The sequence below is a fragment of the Sminthopsis crassicaudata genome, chromosome 1 (genome assembly GCF_048593235.1).
Source record: "Sminthopsis crassicaudata isolate SCR6 chromosome 1, ASM4859323v1, whole genome shotgun sequence".
In the NCBI taxonomy this organism is placed as follows: domain Eukaryota; kingdom Metazoa; phylum Chordata; class Mammalia; order Dasyuromorphia; family Dasyuridae; genus Sminthopsis; species Sminthopsis crassicaudata.
In genome coordinates this window covers 574,750,502-574,776,435 of record NC_133617.1, presented here as the reverse complement: position 1 = coordinate 574,776,435, position 25,934 = coordinate 574,750,502, and the positions used below count along the sequence as shown (strand labels likewise).

The 25,934-nt window shown below is 35.0% G+C and overlaps 1 protein-coding gene across 1 annotated transcript in view; it reads left to right on the top strand.

The window, feature by feature from the left end:
* CKMT2 (creatine kinase, mitochondrial 2) overlaps positions 1-17,365 on the top strand; it is a 45,628-nt gene extending 28,263 nt beyond the window's left edge. The window contains exons 4-10 of the mRNA XM_074282183.1: positions 3,147-3,242; positions 5,152-5,373; positions 8,449-8,534; positions 9,720-9,843; positions 12,818-12,952; positions 14,229-14,354; positions 17,096-17,365. Of these exons, the coding sequence (XP_074138284.1) occupies positions 3,147-3,242; positions 5,152-5,373; positions 8,449-8,534; positions 9,720-9,843; positions 12,818-12,952; positions 14,229-14,354; positions 17,096-17,215 (909 nt within the window). The 3' untranslated portion in view covers positions 17,216-17,365. The remainder of the gene's footprint in view (positions 1-3,146; positions 3,243-5,151; positions 5,374-8,448; positions 8,535-9,719; positions 9,844-12,817; positions 12,953-14,228; positions 14,355-17,095) is intronic.
* The last annotated feature ends 8,569 nt before the right edge of the window (positions 17,366-25,934 follow it).

Below are 25,934 nucleotides of genomic sequence, written 5' to 3'. Positions count from 1 at the left end.
AAATGGTACCTGACTTGAACCTTGAAGAAAAAGGAATTTTAAGAGATGGAAAGGGGGGGGAGGGGACAATGGAGTCCATGCTAGACAGTAAAGGGTAGTGTGAGCAAAGGCCTAGTAATTAGAAAGAGCAGAACAAGCATAAGGACAATCAGTAATCCAACTTGGTTGGAAATAGCCATTTAAAAGAGGAATAGTAAATTAAACAAGAAATGTGTTTGTGAAAAAAGACTGAGTTCACTGAATCCCAGAATAAGAACTTTAAACATTGATTTACAGGCAGTGTTTGAGACCCTGAAATTTTTCAAGTAAAAGGGTAAAATGATCAGAACATTATATTAAGAAAATTATTTGGGTGTGAAGTGTTTGCAAAAGAGGTAACTTAGAGTAGGAAAATTAGTTATGTTATAAGATACATAATATATTAAATTAGATCAGACATGATAAGGCTTGACCTTGTATGATTGTAGTGGGAATTAGAAGTTGAGATGAATAGAAGAAATTGTAGCGTGCTCTCCTGGCAGTTACAATTACTAGTCTGTCCTAGACCCACCAGAGTACCTTTGACCACTGTCCTTTGCAGTGTGAACTCTACCCGGCTTGCCTCCTCTGAGGCCTTCTAAGGTCTCTGGCCACAATCTCTTGAATCTATAGCTTAATAACCGGTAGCTCACTCAAGAACAGCCACGTGTAATCTTAAAAGCCTTTATTATACCTACTCACATAATGCCCTGACTGATGCCCTGACTTGTTGGTTCCCGAGTGAACACCTGGTCAGAAGACCCACGTGTTCACTACCAAAACCCTTACCTCTTTTGGCTACCCATCTTGGCTTGGCCACCCAGGCTAGGAGCCAGGGTGAACAGCACGAGGTTAAAGAGGGCGGTTGCTGCCTGCAGTGGGCTTACATAGGGCCTGTGAGGTCACACACACAGCCAATCAGCGAGAGAGTCACCCATTACAAAGCTATCTCAATATGGCCAGGATCCCGCCCAAGGGCAGTCCTAATATCCACAGAAATTACTTCCGGGCCTCAATCTCCCGATGCGCTGTGGCACCCATTTAAAGGCCCCTTACAAGAAATAATGTGAAAGTAGAACTGACAATCAACTGATTATATTGGAGAAATGAGGGGGGGAGAGAGAGACAGAGAGAGACAGAGAGAGACAGAGAGAGAGAGAGAGAGACAGAGAGAGACAGAGAGAGAAAGAGAGAGAGACAGAGAGAGAGACAGAGAGAGAGACAGAGAATTCAATTGCAAGCTTTTGTGGGTAGGAACTGTCTTTTGCCTCTTTTTTGTATCCCTAGCATTTAGCACAGTTCTTGGCACATGGTTTGTACTTAATAACACTTATTACCTGAGATAAATAGATCATTATAAAATGTTTACTATGTGACAGATGCTCTGCTAAACCTGGGAGATTATACAAACAGCAAGAGAGTCCTTGTTCTCAAGGAATTTATACTTTAACATGAGAAGACAACATATGAAGGATTAATGGAGATAAAAAGGGATACTGGCATGATGTAGATCTGAAGGAGTGGGTGAGGAAAGACTTGCCTCAGAAAGAAAAGGCAAAAGCTCATCTCTCAAAGCGGGGGACTTAGGGTCAAAAATCTAAGATTCTGATGGGTAGGAGATAAGGAGAGAGAAGAGTCAAAGTTGACTCTAGCTGCCAAAGTTGAGGAAATAGGTGAATGGTGATGTCATCACCAAAAACAGAGGAGTTAGGGAAAGATGTGTTTGGGAAGAAAGACTATGTTCAGTATTTGATATGATGAATTTAAAATTTTGGAGGGACATCCAAGTAGAGCAATCTACTAGATGACTGGAAATGGAAGACTAGATCTCAAGGATAAATAAGGCATTGCTTATGGAGAATTAAATATAGAGATATTTTTACTAAAGTCATGGAAGAGGATGACATCCCCAAAGGGGAAAAGAAAGGGAAAGAAAACAAGAAGGCAGTAGCAAAACTTGGGAGATAGATATACAAAAGAATAAAATAAAAAATAAATCAGAGGGGAGAAGGAAAATGGAGTGATGAAAAATAGGAGAAGCATAAAAATATGGGATCATGAAAGTTATTAGAAGAGAGATTATCTCTATTATAGAGAGACTATTACAAGAAGAGATGACCAAATGATGTAAAAAGGTCAAAAAGAGTAAAGAATAAATATAGGTCACTGGATTTGTTAATTGGAACATCATTGGTCATAAGGACAAAAACTGGACTGCAAGAATCTGAAGAATAAATGTGTGGTAAGGTGGCAGAGGCAAATGTAGATGATTCTGCCTAGAAAAGAAAACCACTATCCATTTCTTCCTATCAATATCCTTCCCTCCTTCTCTTATTCTCTTCCTTCCTTCCTTCCTTCCTTCCTTCCTTTCTCCCTTTTATCCCTCCTCTTCCTCCATCCATATGGAGAGTTAAACCCCTCACCTACAGATGATCTACAGGTGATCTGTCTAAAGGAATATAAATTTTGATCACTGAAATCTTACAAGTACATGCTAGACTTCTTTCTTTATTTTTAAAGTGCCATGTTTTAAACCCAAGTTATTCTGGCTCTCATGGACTGATCAACAATAGGTCCCAGTCCAAACCTCATTTGGTCATTGTGTTTTGATGGCTCAGAGTGAGTGTAAATAGCAATTGTTTCTGTTATGACCAGAAATCCTGATGTTTTTCCCTTCCTGGGTTGATTTTTTTAAAATTGATAAAAGAGGTCTTTTTACCTCATTTTTTACCTACCCTTAGTCACTGAATGAGCATTGCCTGACAAACTAAGACCTGGGAAAGACTTTAGCTTAAAAAGGCAAGGTCAGCCCTTTATTTAGGGTCATCTCCAGTCATCCAGATCTATGTCTTGCCACTCACATGGCTCCTCAGGAGAGAGTAAGATTGATAACTTTGCATGGCTGCTTCACTTAAATCCATTTGCAAATTCACTTGCAAGTCATGACATCACTTTTCCTGATGTTATTGGTCCTCTTTGAGAGTAAAGGACAAACAGCAATATCAAAAGCCCAGGAATTCAAGGGAGAAAAGGATCCTTGCTAAACAGATCCTGTGTATCAGCCTCTGGGTAAATGGACAATGGAAAAAAAAAAAGACTGTTAAGCTGATGTCCTTTCCCCTCCACAGGTTTTTGCAGAGCTTTTTGACCCAGTCATTAAGCTAAGACACAATGGCTATGATCCAACAGTGATGAAGCACCATACTGACCTGGATGCATCCAAGGTATGTTCAATACAACTCTTGCCCCCATGTTTCACTTTCCCACAATGTAGATGAGTTGAGTTGAAGGGGCTTTTTGGAGATTGATTTTTTTGGTTTTTTCGTGTGTGTGTGTGTGTCTGTGTGTGTGTGTGTGTGTGTTATCATGTATATTCTTACAAAGGGACTTGAAGAGATAGAACAACCCCTGCATTTGAATGCCTTTTAATAGGCCTGAGTCAGACCTGGGCCCATGTTCCATTCACTTTGTCGGTCAATCAACAAGCATTTAAGTCCTTACTATGTTCCAAGCAGTGTGCTAAGTACTGGAGATACAAAGAAAGGCAGCTCTCTTTCTTATCTTTGAGAGGGACACTCAGGAACATGTTTGTAGGTACCTCCTTGGAGTTCTGTGGTATCAGAAAAAACATGAGATTAACAAGAGAAGATCTTATGTGAGTCTCATTTCTGACACTTCCTTGCTATATACTATTGGCCCAATTACTTAATAGGAGGGAGGATGGCCTCAGGGATATTGTAAGGGATGCATAAGAGCCAGAAGATCTAAGTGTAAATCCTGCTTCATATATTTACCAGTTGTGAGACTTAGGGCAAATCTTTAAACTCTGAGTCTCAATGTTCCCCTTTGGAAAATGGGGATAAATAATCTCAATATCACTGTAAAAGTTCTAATGAGATAATGCATTAACACATTTTACAAATAATTATCATCACTGCTATTAACTTTAACATTCATATCAGTAAAATGCAGTAAATAATAAATGTCCTATCTATCTCCCAGAGTTATTGTAAGGGTCAAGGAAGACCTATATGAAAACAATTTCAAATGATGAAGCTCTATTGACATGGATTCTAAACATTTATATTTAGGATACATTTCATTTAAGAATATGTTCTATTCACACACATATCTTTAGTTTCCTTGTGAATTAGTTTATTTAAGTTTTTTTTGAAACTATTTATATACATATATATTTACTAGTCCTTATAAATTCCATTAATTTGCTATCCATTATTTAAAGCCTTTTGTGCTTTTTTCATATTTTCATTGCTTAGCACAGTGCTCAGCACAAAGTAACTTGATAAATACCAGTTGACTAAACAAAGAAGTAGTTAGAGAGAAGGAGGATAGGAAAGAAGATGGTTCACCATGTGACAAGACTAAGGAATAGCTAAAGGTGGGGGAAGTGTCTACTGAGTATCAGGCATCACACTTATTGCTTTATAAATATTTCATTTGATCCTTACAACAATCCTTTGAGGTAGGTGCTGTTATTATTCCCATTTTACATTTGAGGAAACTGAGACAAATAGAATTTAAGTGACTTTTTCAGGGTCATACATCTAAAAAGGGTCTGAGAGTGGAATTGAACTCATATCTTCGGCCCAGGATTCTATCCATTATCCCACCTAGCTGCTTCAGTCAGTGCATATGGTCCAGTGCTATCCACACAACATTATAAGAACTAGAAAACTCTTAAAATGATGAGTGGATCCCTTGCGTAATATTTACAGAAGTACATAACTAAAATTCATTGAAAATAAGATGAGTGGGAAATCGTGATCTCTATTAGTTCAGGAAGTGGCCATGTTGACAAGATCTCAGGTCCATTAGAAGTTTAAAATACTTGTGTGTTTGTTATAAATGTATCTCTCAAACTACAAAGGCTGTTCCAATGTGCTAGTATTGTAAAAGCTTTTGAACAAATTCATTCATCAAGTTGATCCAACAATCCAATGTTATGGTATCCAAGGGATATTAACACAAAAAGAGTATAGAAGTGAACAAGCAACAATTACACCCTTTGGAAGGAAACAAGTAGAAAGGGAAAATCTAGTACGGGACTGTAATGAGCCCTCTGGGGTCTGTGAACTGGGGGTGCATTGGAGACACTGCCTTTCTTCTGTTTAGATCACCCATGGGCAGTTTGACGAGCGCTACGTTCTGTCATCCCGAGTCCGCACAGGACGTAGTATCCGTGGACTTAGCCTGCCTCCAGCCTGCTCCCGGGCAGAGAGAAGAGAGGTGGAAAATGTTGCCATCACAGCCCTAGAAGGGCTGAAGGGAGACCTGGCTGGGAAATATTACAAGCTGACTGAAATGACTGAGCAGGAACAGCAACAGCTCATTGATGTGAGTAACCCAGGGTAGGGGTGTAGGAGGTGGCAATTTTATACATTTGATATCATTGTAATTCATTATCTCTCCTTCCTGTAGCTTTTCCGGTACCCAGATAGCCCAGTCCAAAACTGAGGGAGGTTGCCAATCTACCCCAGAGAGAGATAATGAAAAGGCAGAATTACCACTGCCTTGTTCTCAGAATAAAAATAAAATAAAGACTCTGGACACTTAAGTATTTCTCATAAATCTTAAGTATATTGAGTTTAGGGAAAGGAGTAAAGATATGGTTTTACAACCCAACTGCTCAGAGATGAAAATGTACTATGGACAAGTATCCTTCGAGGATTCATGATTTGGCCAATGACGGTATGTATTTCTTTCACCTATGCAGATTGCAACCCTGAATTATCTTTTCAGACAGTCTTCATGAGATGTTGTGGTTGAAAAATTCATTCTGCTGTGAACCATTTATTTGGTGAGAAGCTTCTCCAAATGACAGCTGATCCTGACAGCAGACGCACAGACTATCACCAAGTTTCTACTCACAATCTTTTTAACTTAACAGGACCTGACAAAGTTCCTCTATTCACGAACTACTTTGGAGAACCCAGGGTGACCTCTTTGTTGTGATGAGGCATTGGAGTCAAACTTTAGTGGAGAAAACTAGTTAATGATAGGATCTTAATGGCCATTAGAAGCTCAAGGAAGGGGGTCTTCAAAATTTTGGATTATACAAAATAATTAGCTGTATAACATTTTTGAAATATATTCCCAGTAAATGTACATTTATTTATAAGTTACTATCATAAGGTTTATTATAAAATTTATACACAAAAATTGACATTTTAAAAAGAGATAAAAATGACATCATATATCACCTGAGGATTATTCATTCAATCAGGAGCCAATGAAGATTATTGAGAAGTTGAGTTAGATAGATGTTTAAAGAGAATCACAGTGGTGGCTATCTGGAGGATGGATTGAAGAGGGGAGAGACTGTAGGCAAAGAGACCATTATAAAGGCTATAGTAAAACACCAACAGAGAGAAAATTGGGATTTGAACAAGGTTGGTGATAGTGGCTTTATGAGTAAAGAGAAAGAGACAGAAGATTAAAATATTAGACTAAATAACCAGATTTGGAACTGACTGAATATATGGAGTGAAGGAAAATAAGTCAAAGTTGATACTGAAGTAGTGAACCTGGGTGACTAGGACGATGGTGCCTTTGATACTCATAGGGAAGTTTGATGAGGGTTAAGTTTGGCTTGAAAGATAGAGATCCAGAAATCTGTCACAATACAGGCATACTTGATTATCCTCTGAGCCAAATAAAATGAAAATGGGGAACACGGGTCTCTTATTCTCTGATAACTATTCTACTCTTCAAAGGGCTCCTGTAAGACCTCAAGGTGATCTGTGAAGCATGACCTTACCCAAGGAGTAGAAATTTCCCATGGCACCTGCATAATTGCTACTAGGGTGCTTGGTAGAAGTTAGATTTGAACTGTGTAAGGAGATGATGGGAGGCTCAGAAAAAGAGAACTTGGATGATTCCACTGTGGCTGTGGTGAATTACAGAATAAGGATGGTGAAGCTTTATTGGACAAATCCGATGATTGGATATAACCAATGGGTGGGATGTGACTCACCTTCTCATCCTCTAAATGATTGTGGGCCAGGCCTCTTGGGTAAGGTCATGATCACTAGGAGGTCCCAATCCGCACTCTGGAGACCAGCAGCTTAAGGTATTAAGGTGTTTGTTTGTTTAATTGGGGTTTGGATTTCAGGATCATGACTTTAAATTTTGATATTCACCTAACAAGAACTGGAGCAGCAAGAGACAGACAGCATATACATCAAGAAATATCCCTGGGAAAGGGGGTTCATCTCTGGCAGCCTCAGCGGCTGCAGGATCTTCTGAAACATTCTCGTCTGTTCCAATACTGTCCCTGTTGTGCCTTGTAAAGAGATGCTGCCCTTAAGAATTCCCCTACCTTTTCTTCCATCACCAAAAAGATCCCCTGTTCCCACCTCCCCTGTTCCAATACTTTAGAAAGAGCAAGAAGAATGTTCATTGTTCTGATCTGGACTCACAAGAAATATAGCCAATTGGAACTCACATGAATAATTTAATTATTCAGCAGGAACCAGGCCAGGATGAGAACATGCAACAGCTTCTTAAAATTAATAAAGGCTTTTATGAAACCCTCCCTTTAAAAAAATCTAATCACTGTCCTTTAAGAAAATCTGAGGAAGAAGAGAAAAATTTCTACTGGGCAGGGGGAGGTGGTATAAAGAGATAGGAAAGACTTCCTAGAGGAGGTGACATAACTATTGAACTTTGAAGAAAGAGAAAGATTTCATAGATGAGACTTGAAAAAAATTTATATTAGGTATGAATAATTTTTGTAGTTTATGTGAGATGAAAGCTAAGCAGGAGGGTAACATAGGTCAGACTTGTGTATATAGAGGGTTATTTTGACAGCTATTTGCAGAATGGACTGAAAAAGAGACTAGAGACAGTCAGAATAGCTAGGAAGCCACTACAATAGTCTATGAAGCTAAAATAGCCTGAGCTAGGATGTTGGTAGTAGATGGGTACAAGAAATATCATAGAGTCATCAAAACTGACAATTGGTAACTGGTTAATCATAGTGAGGAAAAAAGAATAATAAAAGACAACTCCGATGTTTGGAGACTAGGTGATTATAAAGAAACGAGGATAGGGAGGGTGGGATTGATTTGATCCATGCTGAGTTTGAAGTGTCCAAAGGACATTTGGGCCACATATTCACTAGACAGCTAGAAATTTGGGAAAAGATTGGGAAAAAAGAAAAGATTGTTCTGAATGAATAGATTTGGAAATCATTTGCATAGAAGTTATAGAGGAAACTATGGAAGTGAATGAGATTACCAAGGGTAGATAGAGAAAAAGAAGGAGGTCAAGATACATTTAGAGGGTGGAAGGAGGAAGATGAACTAGTGATAAACCTTTCAGATCTGAGGAATTGGAAGGAAATAGCATTTTTTTTTGCCTTGCTTGTTCTCAACCTTCTTTCTCTCTCATGTACATTTTGGCTTGCAGGATCACTTTCTATTCGATAAGCCAGTATCTCCATTGCTAACATGTGCAGGGATGGCCCGAGACTGGCCAGATGCCAGAGGAATCTGGTACGGCACATACTGTGTTAAATACATGTGTTTTATGTGTAAAGGATCTTTTCATAGATCACCTGGCTTATCCTAACCTTGCAACTATTGTGCTCTGCAGTTCATAGCATGCTCAGCTTCAGCTAAATTGAGAAAACAGATTTTGAGAGACTGTGTGTGCGTTTGTAAGTATTGTGATGGTTCCATGAAGTGAAGGAAATTGATTTGGTTTGCATGTATTCTGCATGAGAAACATTGCTACAAAAATTGAAGGGGAAAAAAGGTGATCCAGGTGTGGAAGGCACCTACTTTATGGCACTTTACTCCCTTTATGGCATTTTATTTCCTTTGAGTCATTTTCATGGAATGTGTCTAGAGCAAGAATGAAAAGTAATGAGGAACATTTCGATTACTGTTAATAAGTCTGCACTAAAGTGAAGCAAAAAAATCTGATAAAGCTCACCCTAAGAGAAGTGGCTACCAAACTTGAATCAAGAATATGAAAAGAAATTGGGAACATTCCAATTACTATCAATAAATTTGCACCAAGATGAAGCAAAAAAAAAAAAAAACAAAAACAAAAACAAAAAAAAACCTTCAATAAAGTTCATCTTAAGAAAAGTGGCTACCAAACTTATAATCATTTTTATTTTGGCCAATTTGGCCAATTTCCTTCCTTAAGTGTCTAATTTTATTCACTTACCCTGAGCCATTTATAAATGAGGGAAAAATTCAAAGCACCATGTTAAGCAAATTACCCCAAGCAGGTACCAGGTAACACATATGTGTGAGATTTGTATTTTGCATTTTTTTGTATCCTGAACATTCTGAGATTCTGGGAGAATGTTTTTTCCAGAAATTTCCTCTTTCTTTCACCTTCTTCTCTTAGCAGCAGGTCCAGTTAGAATACTAAATGTCATTTCTAGTGCAACAGCAAATAGGTGTGCCCCAGTCAAGCTGTGGCCATAATGCTCTGAGGAGAAGGTGGGATGCTCCTGGTGGGCAGAAGAATGAAATCCTTCAATAGCTCTTATTCTTTGCCCTATCAAGAGAACTTTATTTTGTGCCCCTTGTGCAAGCACAATTAAGAAAGATTAGGGGAAAGAGGGGAGTTTAAAGGAAGCAATCAACTTGCTGAGACAAACTAGGATTGTTCATAGGTTTGAAATAAAACAACACAAGTCTTAAATTTCTTTTTCTTATCAGGCACAATTATGACAAGACTTTCCTCATCTGGATTAATGAGGAAGATCATACCAGGGTAATCTCTATGGAAAAAGGAGGAAATATGAAAAGAGTATTTGAGCGATTCTGTCGTGGATTGAAAGAGGTAATAATGTTATTTTAAGTAATAAATCTTTAAAATATTAAACTTTTCAGGGCAGTTAGATGGCACAGTGAATAGAGCACTGGCCCTGGAGTCAGGAGGACTTGAATTCAAATTCATCTTCAGATACTTAACACTTACTAGCTGCATAACTCTGGGCAAGTCACTTAATCCCAATCATTTTGCCAAAAAAAAAAAAAAAAAAAAAAAAAACCAACCCAACAACAACAACAACAACAACAACAACAACACTAAAATATTAATTTTTTTTTCCTTTTCAGACTTCTAGGAATCTCTAGAGAGATTCCCCTGACTGGGAAAATTCCATTTAGAAGACAAGAAAGGCAAATCTTATTTAATGTACTAAAACCTCCTAAGACAGAACATCATCATTAGTGATAATAGCCCTTTGTCCTTAGGAAATCTTATGAAAGCCCAAATTTGATTTCTTATCACTCTATTTCCCAAGACATGTTATAATTGTTGTTGAATGGAAGGGATTGCATCTAGTTCAATCTTCTACCCAATAAAGAAATCCCTTCTAAAACAGCCCTGTTAAAGTAAGTCATTTTACCTTTGCCTAAGCATCTCCAGTTAATGAGGAGCTAATCATTTTAGAAAGATAGCCCATTGGATTTTGAAGCAATATTCATTTTTAAAGGTTTTCCCATTTATTTTGTTAAAAATCAATCTCTCTATAACTTCAACATTTAGATGCATGGTCTGAACTTTGGAACAACACAGAATTAGTCTACTCTCTTCTTTCCATACTATTTAAAAATAGCTACCATATTTCCTTCCTAAACTTTCTTCTATTCCCAGGCTAAACTTTTTCAGTTCTTTCAACCCTTCAGCTTTATACTACACAGCTTTCTTTTTTTATTTTATGAATTTTAAGATATTTTTCTGAGAAGAGATTTATAAGTTTCACAGACTACTAAAGAGTCCCTGAGCTAGACATTATAGTTCATTAATGTAACTTTAAATTGAATAAGAACTTTTTCCCTTTTTTAAATTTTGTAAAATTTTGATCTTAAATGCAAAATAGGAAAAGAAAAAAATTTCCAAATGAACAGCAGCACATAAAAGATATTCAAAACATAAAGCAATAAATTTCCAATTCAAGAAAGCCTATATAATAAATAGTACACACTGTATTCAGTTCTCCATCTTTGCTTCCTTGTAGGTTTCTTTTATAGGTTTTACATATATATGTACATGTGTGTATATGTATGTTCATATATACATATGCACACATATAATATTCACATATATATAATACACACAGACCTATATGTAGAAATCTATAATCATACACATACACACACACATATATATATATATATTTTTTTTTATTTATTTGCATCTGTGTAAGACCATACTATGACCTTTTTCTAAAGGCGAAAAACATCATCCTTCATATATCATGTTTTTCTAACTCCACTAACTCATTATTTCCTGTACCACAACAATATTCCAACCTTAAACCTTCTAATTATTTTAAATAGTCTAAAACAAGATTAATATGAGTGACACATAGTTTCGCTATTTTTCTTCTTTTGATTAAATCTATTTTAGTTTTAGTTTTGTCTGAGATTATAATCTCTACCTCTGATTTTTTTTAACAAAACAAACCCTACTCCTGATCCTTATTTTATGTTGTGTGTATCTCTTATATTCTATCCTTCCTGATTCCTCTGCTTTACTTCTACCTGCTTCCTTGCCCTCCTATTACTTAACCTAGCCCCCTTCAATGACCCTGCCCTTTTTTTTCCCCTTACTTTTTCTCCTTATCCTCCTGTTTCCATCTGAATTTAGAAGACTTTTAAAGTCTTATAAATATATGTGTTGTGCCCTCTTTATCCCATTCCTATTAATCTTTATATCTTATCCCACTCCTGTTAATCCAAACACACTTCTATACCCCACTCCTATTCCCTTACTCTCTTATTTCTTTATAAATTTAGAAGATTTTTATTCCCTTCTAAATGGATATGTTGTTCTCATGTGATATGAATAGGATTTCTTCTAAAATTCCCTCCCTTATTTTCTCTTCCTTCTCCCTGTACTCCATACCTACTTTTTCTGAATTTAGAAAATGTATATCTTTCTAGGTATATATAGATGCATACATATATATTTTATATATGAATATATGTATTGTTACTTCTTTAACTCGTTCTCATTGTAAGATGTTAGAACTATCTATTAGTCCTCCTCTCCAATCTAATTCTTCTAAGTCAGTTTTTTTTCTCATTTCTCATTTATATGACAATTATTCTTTTTACCTTTTCCTACATAATTTTACTTTTTAGAATCACATCATGCTCAGATCTACCCCAATCTTTCTTTCAGACTATCAATTATTAATAATAATCTTAAATATATAGTTTATATTGCCATATAATAAAACATAAGTAGTTTGCCCTTATTGAGTCCCTTATAATTAATTAATCTTTGTTATTTATCTTAGATTTCTCTTGGACCTGATGTGTAAGATTTTCTATTAAGTTCAAGTCTTTTTGCAACAAAATCTTGACAATCTGGCAATTCACTGAATGTCTGTTTTTGCTGGTTTTTTTTCCTTTAGGATTATGCTTAACTTTCTTGGATGTGACATTTGCAGTCATAATCCCAGTTCTCTTACTAGTCAATATATAGTATTCTAAGACCTGTGGTTTCTTAATGTAGCTGCTGCTAGGTCATGTGTGATTTTAACTATGGCTCTGCTATATTTGAATTGGGTTTTTTTATTTCTTATTGCTCCTAAGAATGAAAGCTTTTTATAGATAACTAGGTCCCACTGTTAGTAGATACTAAGCTTGTTGTCAATAATTAGTCCTAACTAATATACATTTTTCCCAGTATCATCTAGATCAATCTTATACAGCACATCAGTAGTTACTTTAAAATGAACTTCACCTTTCCTAACACAGACCACATTGAATCCCTGCATTTGTTCATTTTTTACTTGTAGGTGGAAAGATTAATCAAAGGTCGAGGTTGGGAGTTCATGTGGAATGAACGGCTGGGCTACGTTCTGACCTGTCCTTCCAATCTCGGAACCGGATTACGAGCTGGTGTTCATGTGAGAATCCCAAAACTCAGTAAGGTATGTGAATGAATGAGTCAGAGATCTTTCATTGATTGACATGTGATGGACTGGTGTCCAATAATTTAAAAATAATTTCTCTAAAATTTTCTTTCTTCATCTCTGACATGGGCATAACAGTATAGGTTCAAATTTTCTTTAGAGGATTACCTTCTAAATAACTCATTCTAATAGAGGGAGGTAATATATATAACAGGTTTCAGCCATAAGTTAAATGGAAAGTTTTAGTGGTCCTTAGGCAGTACAATATAAAAACAGATGCTAATGCATATAATTGCTTACTCACTGTTAGGTTATTCTTCAGTCACTGTTATATTCATTTGCATATTTTCTTATTAATTTTAAATTGTGTTATCTCTAATTAACCAGTAACCTTCAGCCCCATCCCAGTTTATTATACTACAGAAAACTCTTTTTCCCATAAGAAGTTGCTTATTCTCTTTATATTTATATATTCTCTTTTTATGAAAATTTCTTAATCTCTTAGATTAAATAATTATTACAGTCATTCCCAATCATCATTCAAAGGAGCAATCCTTATGGAGAAAGGTCTCACCAATAGGTAGGAAACCCAAGTCTTAGAGAAAAATAGCTTTCCCACTCTGTCCCCACACAGGCCATAGTTCCAGCCTGTACCTGAATATATCCTTTAGAATGACAACTCTTTGGAAGAAGTATGTAGAAGCACCATAGCCACAAATGACCTAGAAAAGAAAGTTTTCATCACCAAAGTCCCTGCCAGGCAATTCCAAATAAAATAATAAATATGGCTTTATTAATGGAAATAATACTAAAGAAGATCCATTATCACATGTTTTGCCATAGTATTTTAAGGATCATTAGACATTTTTAGTATCTGGCTTGCAGCTGCAACTTCCTATATGTGGTGTTTCCCCCTCCCCCCAAATAGTGCTTGGCACATAGTTAGGGATTAATCAATGCTTTCTCAGTCATTCATTTATTACTTGCATCAATAAATTAATTTTGTGAATAAAAGAATTAACTCTGACTTGGTTTATAGAAAATTGTTTCCTACCCTAAAACATGATTATTACTCTACAATTGGAAAAGTTGTACAAAGAGATTTGTCTCTTCATGATTTAAATTCTTTAAATCAATCAATGAATACATTAAATATGGAGAAACTAGATGCTTGGAAAATAAAAGTCTAGGAACATCTGTTATTGTTAGCTTTTTCTGTAATTACTATATTAACAATAGTGAATCTGCCTTGACACTTATTTAGTTAACCACAAGTTATTATCTGTTGTTCTAGGATCCCCGTTTTTCTAAGATCCTGGAGAATCTAAGACTACAGAAGCGTGGCACAGGTGGTGTTGACACTGCAGCAGTTGCAGACGTGTATGATATCTCTAACATAGATCGCATTGGTCGATCAGAGGTGATATGTCTCTCTTACTTCCTTAAAGCAAACTATATGAAAGCTTAACTCAGCATAGGGATAAATCAAACATTCCATTCTTGATTATAAAATTACAGGCCTCTTTGCAATACCTTTTCCTTTCTGGGTCACATTTACCATTTTTGGTAAAGTCCTGGGAAAGCAGTATTTTATATGGTATTACTCTGGCACAAAAAAGAATCATGTGAGACTTAAACACTGTGTAAAATGATAATCTGCAAAAAATATAAAAAAGAAATTCACAGTAGAATTATCATTCACCAATATAAACCTGCAAACTATTCTAATAAGCCCTGGCAGTAGGAAATGTATTATGCTAAAGATTTGACTATATTTACCAATGTGAAGTCAGGAAATATGTATGCTACCTAAAATTGAGGGAAGAGAAACAAATGAAATATTCTGATCTTCATGCCACGAGTGATCATTTTGTTCATTAATCTGCCTTTAGACAAGGCTATTCATAAAGTGTTTCAGAGAGATGAGACTGTATATTATTTGTAGGTTGTATTTGCTATAAAATCTTCCTCTCTTGCCTAGCAAATTTACCATAATCCTATCAACAATATAGCTTACACAGTAACTGCAATATTGTTTTAAGAACATCTTTGAGCAAGTTATTTTATTTATCATTATTACATAAATGATCTATAAAAGATATATAAAGAAAGATGCCATCTGCATCCAGAAAAAGAAAAAAAAAGATGTATAGAATAATTTTATACATATACATATATATATACAGATAGATACTTATACATATATATTTACATGTACATATAATATATACACATACATATATGTGTATACATATATAATTTACCTTTGTGTCTAATGGTAGCTATCTTTAAGGCAGAGGAGGGGAAAAAGAAAAAAAAATAAATTTAAATGATACTTTTGTTGTATATTTGAAAGGAAGAGCAAGTTGTGCATAATAGATTTATAGTTTCATATGTAATCATCTCTTTTATTATAGTAGGGAAATGGTCACTTTATTCCATAAATTAAAAGTTAATTAATTAATTAAATGGAAATACTTTTTAGAAAGCAATATAATTTAAAATCTTATTGCTCTCTTTTTTAATTCTTCATAATATCTAAGTCCTTTATGTCACAACATAGTCCCTTTTTCTCTGGTTCTTTCCTCTGTAAGTGTGGGGAAGAGTTTGTTATAAATCTGAGTATGAGTTCCTTTACTACTATTAAAATGCCACCATAGACTTTTAAAGTTTTTTTTTTAATTTTAAAAACTGGATCTTCATATTTTACCCATATTGAAAGCACAAGTCCTTGATCCCCATTGCTAATAATCCCAGAGTTCTTTTTCCAACTTGGGCCAAAATTTGCCACTTCTTAGGTATCGGGGGGCTCTCCTCAACCCCTCTTTCCCCATTTCCAGGAATCCACCATATTGTTGTCAAACACTCCAGACACCCAATTGGCTTAACCCCCTGCACCTCATAATTCTTGAGCTCCAGAAATCCAGCAGATTTAGCCTCCCTGAGAGCTTGTGCTGCCTTGCCCAACAAAGTCACTGACTCTAAGAATGAGTTAGAGAGTACCTGCTTCAAATTTCACATTTTAATAATATGGTAACTAAGATATAAAGAAATTATAAAAAGCTTTAATTGAATCTAGTATCTAGTAATGTATTGTGGAAAGAGTCTGGAACTGGGAGCCAGGAAAGACTTCTTTTTAATCCTTCCAATCTGACTCCTACTAGCTATATAAAAGATATGGGAAAGTCACTTACATTCCCAAGATCTCAGTTTCCTCATCTCTTAAATGGGAATAATAATATCTATGGCACCTATCCCATAGAGTTGCTTCAAGGATCAAATATATGTAAATCAATTAATCCATTTACATATACACACAATATACATATATATTTACATACACATATATTTACATATATGTATTTATCTATACACACATACATATCTTGCAAACATTAAAACATTTTATATCTATTATTATTATTATCCTTAAATTCTCTCCAATAAGCAGAAACTATATGAAACTAATTTCTTAAAGTTCTACCAAAGAAAAGCTATGATCCAAGAAATTAATATGTAATAATAAAATATAATATGTAAATAATCACAACAGTACAGTAGCTGGAATTTATATACTATATCAAAGTTATATAATATATATATATATAATACATATATATGTGTGTGTGTGTGTGTGTATACATACATACAAACAAACAATGCCAGAGTTCTATCTTTACGCTAATAGACAGTTCTGCAGACTTCTACATAAAACAATTTTTCCTAACATGAATTTATCCAAGGACATGGGAAAGGGAAGGAAGCAGGAAAGGGCTGCGTGTTATTGGAGGGAGAGAGACACGGGGTTCAAGGACCCAGGAGAGCAGGAAGAGAAATACATAGACCATGGAACCAGTTAGATGGAAATTTGATGTAACAGAGAGGGAGAACATGGAAGCACTGAAGATAGACACAAATAGGAGAGAGCAGGCAACTGGAGGTACACTGGAGAAGACATGAAGGTGGGTGGGTGATAGGGCAAAGGTCTCCCCTCTCAGGGCTTGGAGGTCTCAAGTTCCCTACCAACTCTCATAGAGATCTGGGAAGGGGCATTGTTTACTGAGATATAATGTTCATTTAAACCCACTCTTGATGGTATTGATCAATATGGTACATGTACTTTTTATGTGATTCAATAATACATCGTTTTTATTCTTGAAGGTTGAGCTTGTCCAGATCGTCATTGATGGAGTCAATTACTTGGTGGATTGTGAAAAGAAGCTGGAGAGAGGCCAGGACATCAAAGTACCACCTCCCCTCCCCCAGTTTGGCAGGAAGTGATTTTTATCTCCCCATCCCCTCTCCTAACTCTGTCTGCTGGTATGACAGAAATAAAACGTAAATAAATCTCTAGATTGAGAGTTTCTATAGCTATAGCAAATGTACAAATGTAAGTCTTGTCAAGGACTACAATAAACTCTCCCTAATTTCTCTGCTTTGTCATGTGTGAGGTTTTTTGGGTTGCAGCAGTGGTAACAGTTTTGTTCTTATTTTCTAAGTCACTATGGTAACAAGGAGAATCATTTAAATCAATCATTGAATTGGATTCAATTATATATAGCATGATGCAAAGGATTTTTAAGGCAATGAAAATGTTAGCAATATAAATATTTTTATAAACATATTTATAAATAAATAATTAATTGTGTGTGTGTGTGTATATATATATATATATATATATATATATATATAGAGAGAGAGAGAGAGAGAGAGAGAGAGAGAGAGAGAGAGAGAGAGAGAGGAGAGACAGAGTGAGACAGAGTGAGAGACAGAGAGAGACAGAGACAGAGAGAAAGAGGCAGAGACAGAGAGACAGAGACAGAGAGACAGAGAGAGAGAGACAGAGAGACAGAGAGACAGAGAGACAGAGAGACAGAGATAGAGAGACAGAGACAGAGAGAGAGACAGAGAGAGCAATATAAAGATGTGATTATTCCCAGGGCTGTTACATAAGTCAAGACTTTAAGTATTAAGTATAGAATACCTGGTAAAATCAGACACTGATATAATATCAATGGATATGAAAATTGTTTGACCTAGCTTACATTACTTCCTAAAGGGCATTTATTTTAGCATTGCACCAAGCTTTGATGCTAAATACTCAGCTGAATGGAAAATGTTTCTCCTTAGCTCACTCAGGACAATGTTTTCAGAAAAATTTATTGCAAGTTATTTCCAACAATCAGTAGGACATCATAGGAACCCATGTATTTTTTAATTCTTTTCCACACAGTTCTTTGTACATTGGGATGTGCTTATGACCTTGAAAGAAAGGATAGCTTGGGGTGGTCTATGGAGATGTCATAAAGTTTTTCCCCATTCATAAAAAGACAATAATACTGTGAATCTTTGGAACAGGAATCTTGACAGTTCTGGTATTCTGTCCTGAACTGAGCAACTGTTTGTGTTATGCTAAATGAAATAATTTCTTGTGATTTAGTTCAATAAATATTTGCTAAGTGCCTCCTTTACAGTATATAGAGTATTAGGCACTGAGGAGATTGAAAAGTTTCGATAAAGTAAAGTTCTTTTCTTTATGGACCTTTCTATTTAGTAGAGGAATAAGGCAAACACAAACCATTAGGACAAAAAGAAATACTTAATGAGTACAAAGTTGTGTACTCTGTGTCTGTGTGTATGTGTGTGTATGTGTGTTGGGTGTAGGCAGAGGGTAAGGAAAGCTATTACAGTTAGGATATTAATGTTATTAATGTTTGAAGGCAACTAGTAGCAGAATGGATAGAACACTATCCTCTGACTTTTCTTACTTGTGTGACTAGGTAAATCACTGAACCTCCTTTTGCCTAAATTTCCTTATCTGTAGTGAATATATCATCACCAAATGGATAGGATTGGTGAATACACCACTGAATTCTTATCCCTAAATAGCAATTTTCTTGAATGTAATGGGAATTTCGGCAAATGCATGAAGAAAGACAGATAGAACACTGGCTTCAAAAACATCCTGATTAATCTCCCTGACTCATCTCTCATCTCCAACTCATCCTCCACACAGCTGTCAAAGTAGTTTTCCTAAAACAAATGTCTGTGCCACATCCCTACTCAATCAACCCCAGGGGCTCCCTATTACCTTTAAGATCAAATATAAATTCCTCTGACATTTAAAACTCTCCACAACCTGATCCCATTCAACATTTTCAAGCCTTGGCACATTATTACTCTCCATACACTCTACTTTCCAGCTAAGTTTGCTTTCTCCTCTCTCTTACACAATTCTCCATCTTCTATCCTTGTGCCTTTGACTTGTTTTTTTACCACACTTTGCCTTCTTCCATCCCTCCCTCTGCCTCTTGAAATCTCTGGCTTCCTTCAAGACCTAGCTTAAGCATCATCTTCTGCAGGAAGCCTTTTCTGATTTCCTCAGATGCTAGCATCCATCATCTACCTCTTTGTTACCCTTGGGATAAACCGCAATTTTAATTCTTTGGAAATTGTAGTGTTTTGTGATTTATAACCATATGACAATACCAGAAATAATTTAGAATTTAATAATAATATCAGAAAGGTTCATCACTGAATAAATGTGTTTTTCCATAGAGTAATATAAAAGATTTTATTATTTATTTATTTACAATTTAACTCCTCTTAGACTCTGTATTTCTGAGTCCTTATTTACTCTAACTTGAGTGCAATTAATTTTTTTAAATCCCTTATCCCTTTAGGATAATAAATTTGTTTCTAAAGCTAAAATGGTAATCTAAGGTGTTGACCATGGGTTTTGATCACATTTCTCTGAACACTTTGTTTTTATTTAAAAAAAAAAAATACCAACAACTCTCTATTTGTCAATTTCCATTTCTTGACAGTTCTTGAGGCAGTGTTCACTTTATATGGAAGTATTTAAATCCCTGCCAAGTACATCCTGTTTGTCTCAGTCACTGCTAAGTATCAAGGGGAGTGATATCATCCCAGCTTGGAGCACTGGCTTAAGATTGCCATTTGCCTTTTGAAATAAACACATTGGCAATTTTACCTAAAATTAAGGAAGGGAAGTGATTTTTATGTGGAAGATGAGTCAAAACGAAGGGATGGAGGCTTCTTTCTCCTAGTAAATAACATCCTAGTTGAAACTCATGCTGTGCAGTTAAAACAGTCACAATGTGTTCACAGTTCCTGTTTATCAAGATCCAGGCTCAATCAATATTTATTGAGCAAACTTGTGGACAGGACACTATGCTGAGTCACATATATCTGTAAGTATATTTCTAGGCTTGGATTTGTTTGCTGCATTCTGATAAACTTAAAGGAAGAGCTGACTAGTATAGAATTAGGAAGACTTTGATGGATTTTTGCCCATGCCCTCCTGAAAGATACACTAACAGGTGTGTCCTTTTGGTCTTTTTTAAAGTTGGAGTACCTCTGCTTATGGTTTCCTATTTGGAAGGAGGAGGAGAAAGAAGAAGGAGAGAAAGAGGAGGGGGTGTCTTTCATTTTTTATATCCAAGCTCTTCACTTTAAAAAGGAAATCAGTGTGTAAAAATTCTAACTAATATTGTGCCAATTGATTTCACTGTCTTAATAATTTTTGAAGGGAATAAATTGTACTAAAATGCTCAGCCTCCAATTAAGTCACCGGTGATTCAAATGTACCATAAGGAAGAAAAATATTTTTCAAAGTCCTAAGAAAAATAAATCACAATGTTAGGTGGAGGAAACTAGAACTACATAATACTACTGAGAATAGCTCCCCCACTGTTTTTATTGGTGATGCTTCCAATTGAAAATCAAGTCAGATCTACACTTAATTTAGCAAGGGCAGCTTATTTATTAACCTTTAGAATTGCCCAGTGTACAGCTCACTGGGGATAATAATTCAGAATAGAAGTTATTGGAAAAAGGAGCTGATTACAATGTTTTTAAAAGAGACATGTAGTTCATAAAGGAGAGCTGACAGGTTTACAAGTCTAAAGTTCATAATAGATGTTTAAATAACAGTCTTTGTCATAATAGTAAAGAAATTTAATCTGCATTAGGTAGAGTCTGGTTTATAACCAACTATACACAGTATGAAAATTTTAGAATATAGATTACAAGGCATTCAACTTACTTTGAATACCACAGTAGAGATTTACTAACAATTTACATAATAGTAAATTGTGCCACTTTTTGTCTCAATTCTTACTAGCCCTTACTAGCCAATTAGGCATTAGATATTGCCTCAAGCACATTGAGACCTGGAATAGAGCTTAATTTCGAAAGCTCAGGGTCATTCATTGAATCCTGAGATATCACCAATGGTATTGACTTTTGTCTTACCACTTTTTCTTGCCACTTTGGTGACTCAGGAATAAGGCTGATGATTTAGCTCAGCTCTGCCTCATTTACATCCAATTTATTAGCAAGTGATGTCATTGGTCCCCCTTTCAAAATGAAGGACCAACAACAAACCAAAAATTCAATTTCCAAATTCATGTGGCTCATTTAGTAAAGATATACTTTTCTTTCTCAGATCCACATGGGTTATGAGAATTGGGTAATTTTCTCATGGCTTGGTGTCAAACTATTTAAATATCCAGCTTTCTACCAAAAAAAAGTCTACAATCACATGGATAATTTTAAGATTATCTATAACAATTAAGGCTTCTTTTCTTTTTAACATTATCTTTGAAAAAGCTTAGTATTCTTGAAGAATTCCCTTAGGTCCTCATAAAAAATAAATAAAAGAAAATTTACCCCAGTGAAACTCTGTTCACCTTTAAATTATAGTGCCTACTTCTAAAATGTCAAAGAGTGGTTGGCAATCATGGGCAGGAAGCCATTTTTCAAAGGTCCAAAATATACTAATAGGCTAATGTTTCTTAGAAGACCACCTTCTAGGAGTATTCTAAATATAATACCTTCCAAAATTCCAAATAACATTTTTCAGTATTAATGAATTACTGCTTTTTATACTATATCAATATGACACAAAAATAACTTGTTAACTCAGTTTAAAAAAAAAAAAAGGAAAACCCAGCATGGGGGAAAGAAACATCAACTTTTTATTCAGCCTTCAATAACTGTACCAGGCATAATTTTCAGGTATTATGCTAACCCAGTTGTTGAGATTGTGTGGACTTTCTTAGTGTCCTAGATGTTTAACTACCTATAAGAGAAAAGTAATGGCTTCAAAACAACTAGAAATAGCATACAGGGGAAGAATATAACATGAAAGTTAAAATTTTACAGGATTATTGTCAAGGTCAAATAAGTCTATGAACACACTTGGTAAATTATAAAGCCCTAAAAGAATGAAGTAATTTAGAACCTGTTTCTTCAAGTTGTTGCTCCACACTGTTGAAGGCTACGTAAGGCAATGAGCAAGACTAAGAAAAATAAAAGAAAATCTAAGTGGACAAAGGGAAGCAACAATAGAGAAAAGGTACCTTATAGAGATCTAAGCAGTGGCATCTGTACCCATATGCATTTTCTAGCCCTTCTGCCCCTACTTATGCTATTTGATATATTCTTCTTCCTCTTCTGAGCTTATAAAAATCCTCTAGCGACAACTTCACATCTCTCTTATGCCCTGAAGCCTTCTGCAAGTCCTTGAAAGTTCTTTTAATATTTCTTATCTGTACCAGACTTGGTTATACACTAATATCATCATATAAATATGTCATATATCTCTAATAAGATTAATATTCCATAAAATTCCCAGCATGAAAACTCACATAAAGCATGTCTGTTCAGGGAATTTTGTGCTAGAATATAGCATGAAAAGTAGTACAACATAGAGAACAGAGTACTAGCCTTTTCACCAGATAACTGAGGTTCAAATCCTTAGTAACATCATGGGAAGCCACTTAACCTCTTAATGTTTCATTTTCATCATGTTTAAAATGGGTATAATATTTGTAATACTTAACTTTACATGGATATTTATAAGGACAGTGATATGTAAATATTACAGTGCATAATTGAGAATTGTCACTATAGAATGAATGAGAAAAATATATAAAGGGCTATCAATTAAGCCATCAGATTTGCCTCCTGAAGGCACCTGAAAACCAAATATTGACATTGTGGATTAAGAGAATCAGTAGAAATACAACACAAGCAAATAGGGACAAAAAAATTGTATTTGAAAACAAAAATGATTCTGTATAGTGCCCCACCCATGTAAAATATTCAGTTAGACGTTAGTAAACAGGAATTGTCAATATATTATGATTACTTTAATTTGGGGGACATAATAAGTAATTTTCATTTTACTGAGTAAAAGAAAAAGTTCTGTTTGCATATCTTCCAGTGTTGACTCATTTGAGTGATGTTTCCTTTAAGAGCTGCACAATCTGAGAAATCTGTGATCCTATGGTATTTCATGTTCATGAAGCAGTGGCTCAGCTAATGCTAGAATATATAGAACCTCTAGGGAATTCTTATATGTGCTTATACTGTCCTCCTCCCCCAAATAAATATAAACTAATAAAATATATATTTCTAACTCAGCATGGATAACCATACTGGCTACCCAACTCTCTAGATAGATTAATAGATAGATAGAAAGATACAGATATGTGTGTATATATGTATATATGCATGCATAAATGGAAATATAGATTAGATAAATGTTAATTCTCTTAAAGAAAGACAGCATGGCATAGTAGATAAAGAATTGGCTTTAGAGCCAAAAAGAACAGGATTCAGGTTCTGCTTCTGATATTTGCTGCCATGTGTGATGGGAACAAATCACATGAGCTCCTCAGAACTCATTAAGACAATAAACTGCAGAGAAAGTGTTGACCTGCATTGGTAGGAATTTCCTTATCTATGATTTCTTTATATTAATGAAACCACAGGTCTAGTTTGTATTTTAATTTTCTTTAAAGGAAACTAGCATATGAATTGCACAAACGACTAATGCAAATATTTTTGTCCATCTATGGACAAATAAGGAAGAAAATTAGTCCAATATGATAGATAGAACAAAAAATAACAAATAAATTATATGATTTTCACCCTTCTTTGAGAAATCAAGATCTTATCACTGTGGTTGTTCCTTTAATGGTGTAGACTGCAAACCAACTATCCTTTTTTTTCCTTACTGTTGTTGTCCCAAGCAGCACATAAGGTGATGAAAGCCCTTGACATCTTTCAATATTTTATTTATAACAATGTAGCCTGAAGGTCCTCCTGAATTCAGGACTGGTGCTCTATCCACTGCACCACCTAGCTGCCCCTGTAATTCATTCTTTGTGCTATGAGATCCCCTCATCTCTTCCTGTAGTTACACATATTTTAAGTTACTTCTTAGGTTCAACTCATCATTGATAGCTTTCTACAATCTATTTACACTTATTATATATCTTTATCTGGTCCTCTGGGTCACTGGCAATTGTGATTCTTCTGAAAGATGGAATTCCATAATTCTTATCCATATGACATCCCCAGAATATTAGTACTAAAAGCTGTGTCTAATGGTGGGAGCAGCTTAGTCATTGAAACCTCTGTGTAGTTTTTCAGTCCTTAGGTGAATGCTAAATTTCCTTCCAACTCTAAGATCCTATATAGTAAATTTTGTTTGTTTTTTGCTAAATTAAAAAAAAATAACCTAAGATTCTGAGTTACAAATTACATAAGATGCAGTTCCTCAGGAAATTTAAAGCTTTGAAGATAACTTTCCTGGTACTACTTTTCAGTTGAAGTTGTTTGGCCTCCTAGAACTTGAAGGTTTAAATTCATATGTTTAATGAAATATTTTCCTGTTAGTCATAAAAGACTAACAGTATAAATATATAGATCTTCAATTTGAAGTATATTGTATCATAATTGTGATGCTATTTTTCTTTGTTATAAGCACACTAATAATATTTTATAATTCAAAACAATAAATTATCTTTGATAATATGAGTAAAGTTAAACAACAATATAGTTATGAAACTGTAGAAGAGGCAATTGAAGTATTTCCTTAGATTACTGAAGAACGCTATAGGTTTGATGAAAATTACAATAAATATTGATGTTGTTGCTTGATAAAATACATATTAGATTGATCATTTTAGAGACATCTTTAATATTCAAATTTTATTTGTTAGGGACTATTGACATAAATTCATCAGAGTTGTGGTGGATACCATAAAAAAACTACCACAACATAATAGCAAAAAAAAAAAAAATTAATTGAAAAGATAAAAAAGATAATAAGGGCAAAAGTTTATACTTCTATTAGCAGGGGAAAGTCCTTTTCCCCTCCGCCATAACATTTCTACAGAGTGAGTCAACTGTATAGGGAGGTCCTGGCTTATAACTTTGATTTGTAAAAAAAACTTCACTAAACTAAGCCAGTGCAAGTACTTTTTATGTGAATCTGTCCAGAGACCAGGCCAGCAACTAGATCTCATACAGTAGTTGAATATTTGGGTATGATATTTCATCCAGTAGTTGAATATTTGGGTATGATAAAACACTAAAGAAAAAAAAAAGAGAGAGAGAGAATTTGCATGGCTAAGCTCAGATTGGGTTTTAAACTATAATAGATTTTGTTTATGTAAATAAATGCTTCTGAAAAATTATTTGTCTCCTCTTAAGTCAAAAACATTGTTTTCATTTTTAGTGATATAGGATCTCTACAGTCATGTCACTTGTTTCATTTTGTAGCATAAAACACATATAAGCACTTTGAAAACTACTAAGAAATTAGAGGTTTGTTCTGGACAATGCTGACATGGTCTAAACAGGTAGATAATATCAAAGGCACACTAATACAAATGAAAAATAAAAAGAACAAGAAGCCTTTTAAGTTGTTGGTAGATCTTCCCCTGAGAATTTATAGAAAAAATATGGAAAAAACTTAGGATTATGGACATAGAGCTAGAAGGGATGTTAGAAATAATTTAGTGCAGTATCCTTATTTATAGCAGAGAGAGTTATTGACTTGGCCAAGGTCACACAAACTAAGCTCCTTAAACTTGATTATTTCCACTGTATCATGAAATTTACAGAAATTGAATAAATGTGGAGAAATTGTGATGTTAAGCTAATGTTTATTTGTGTTCCC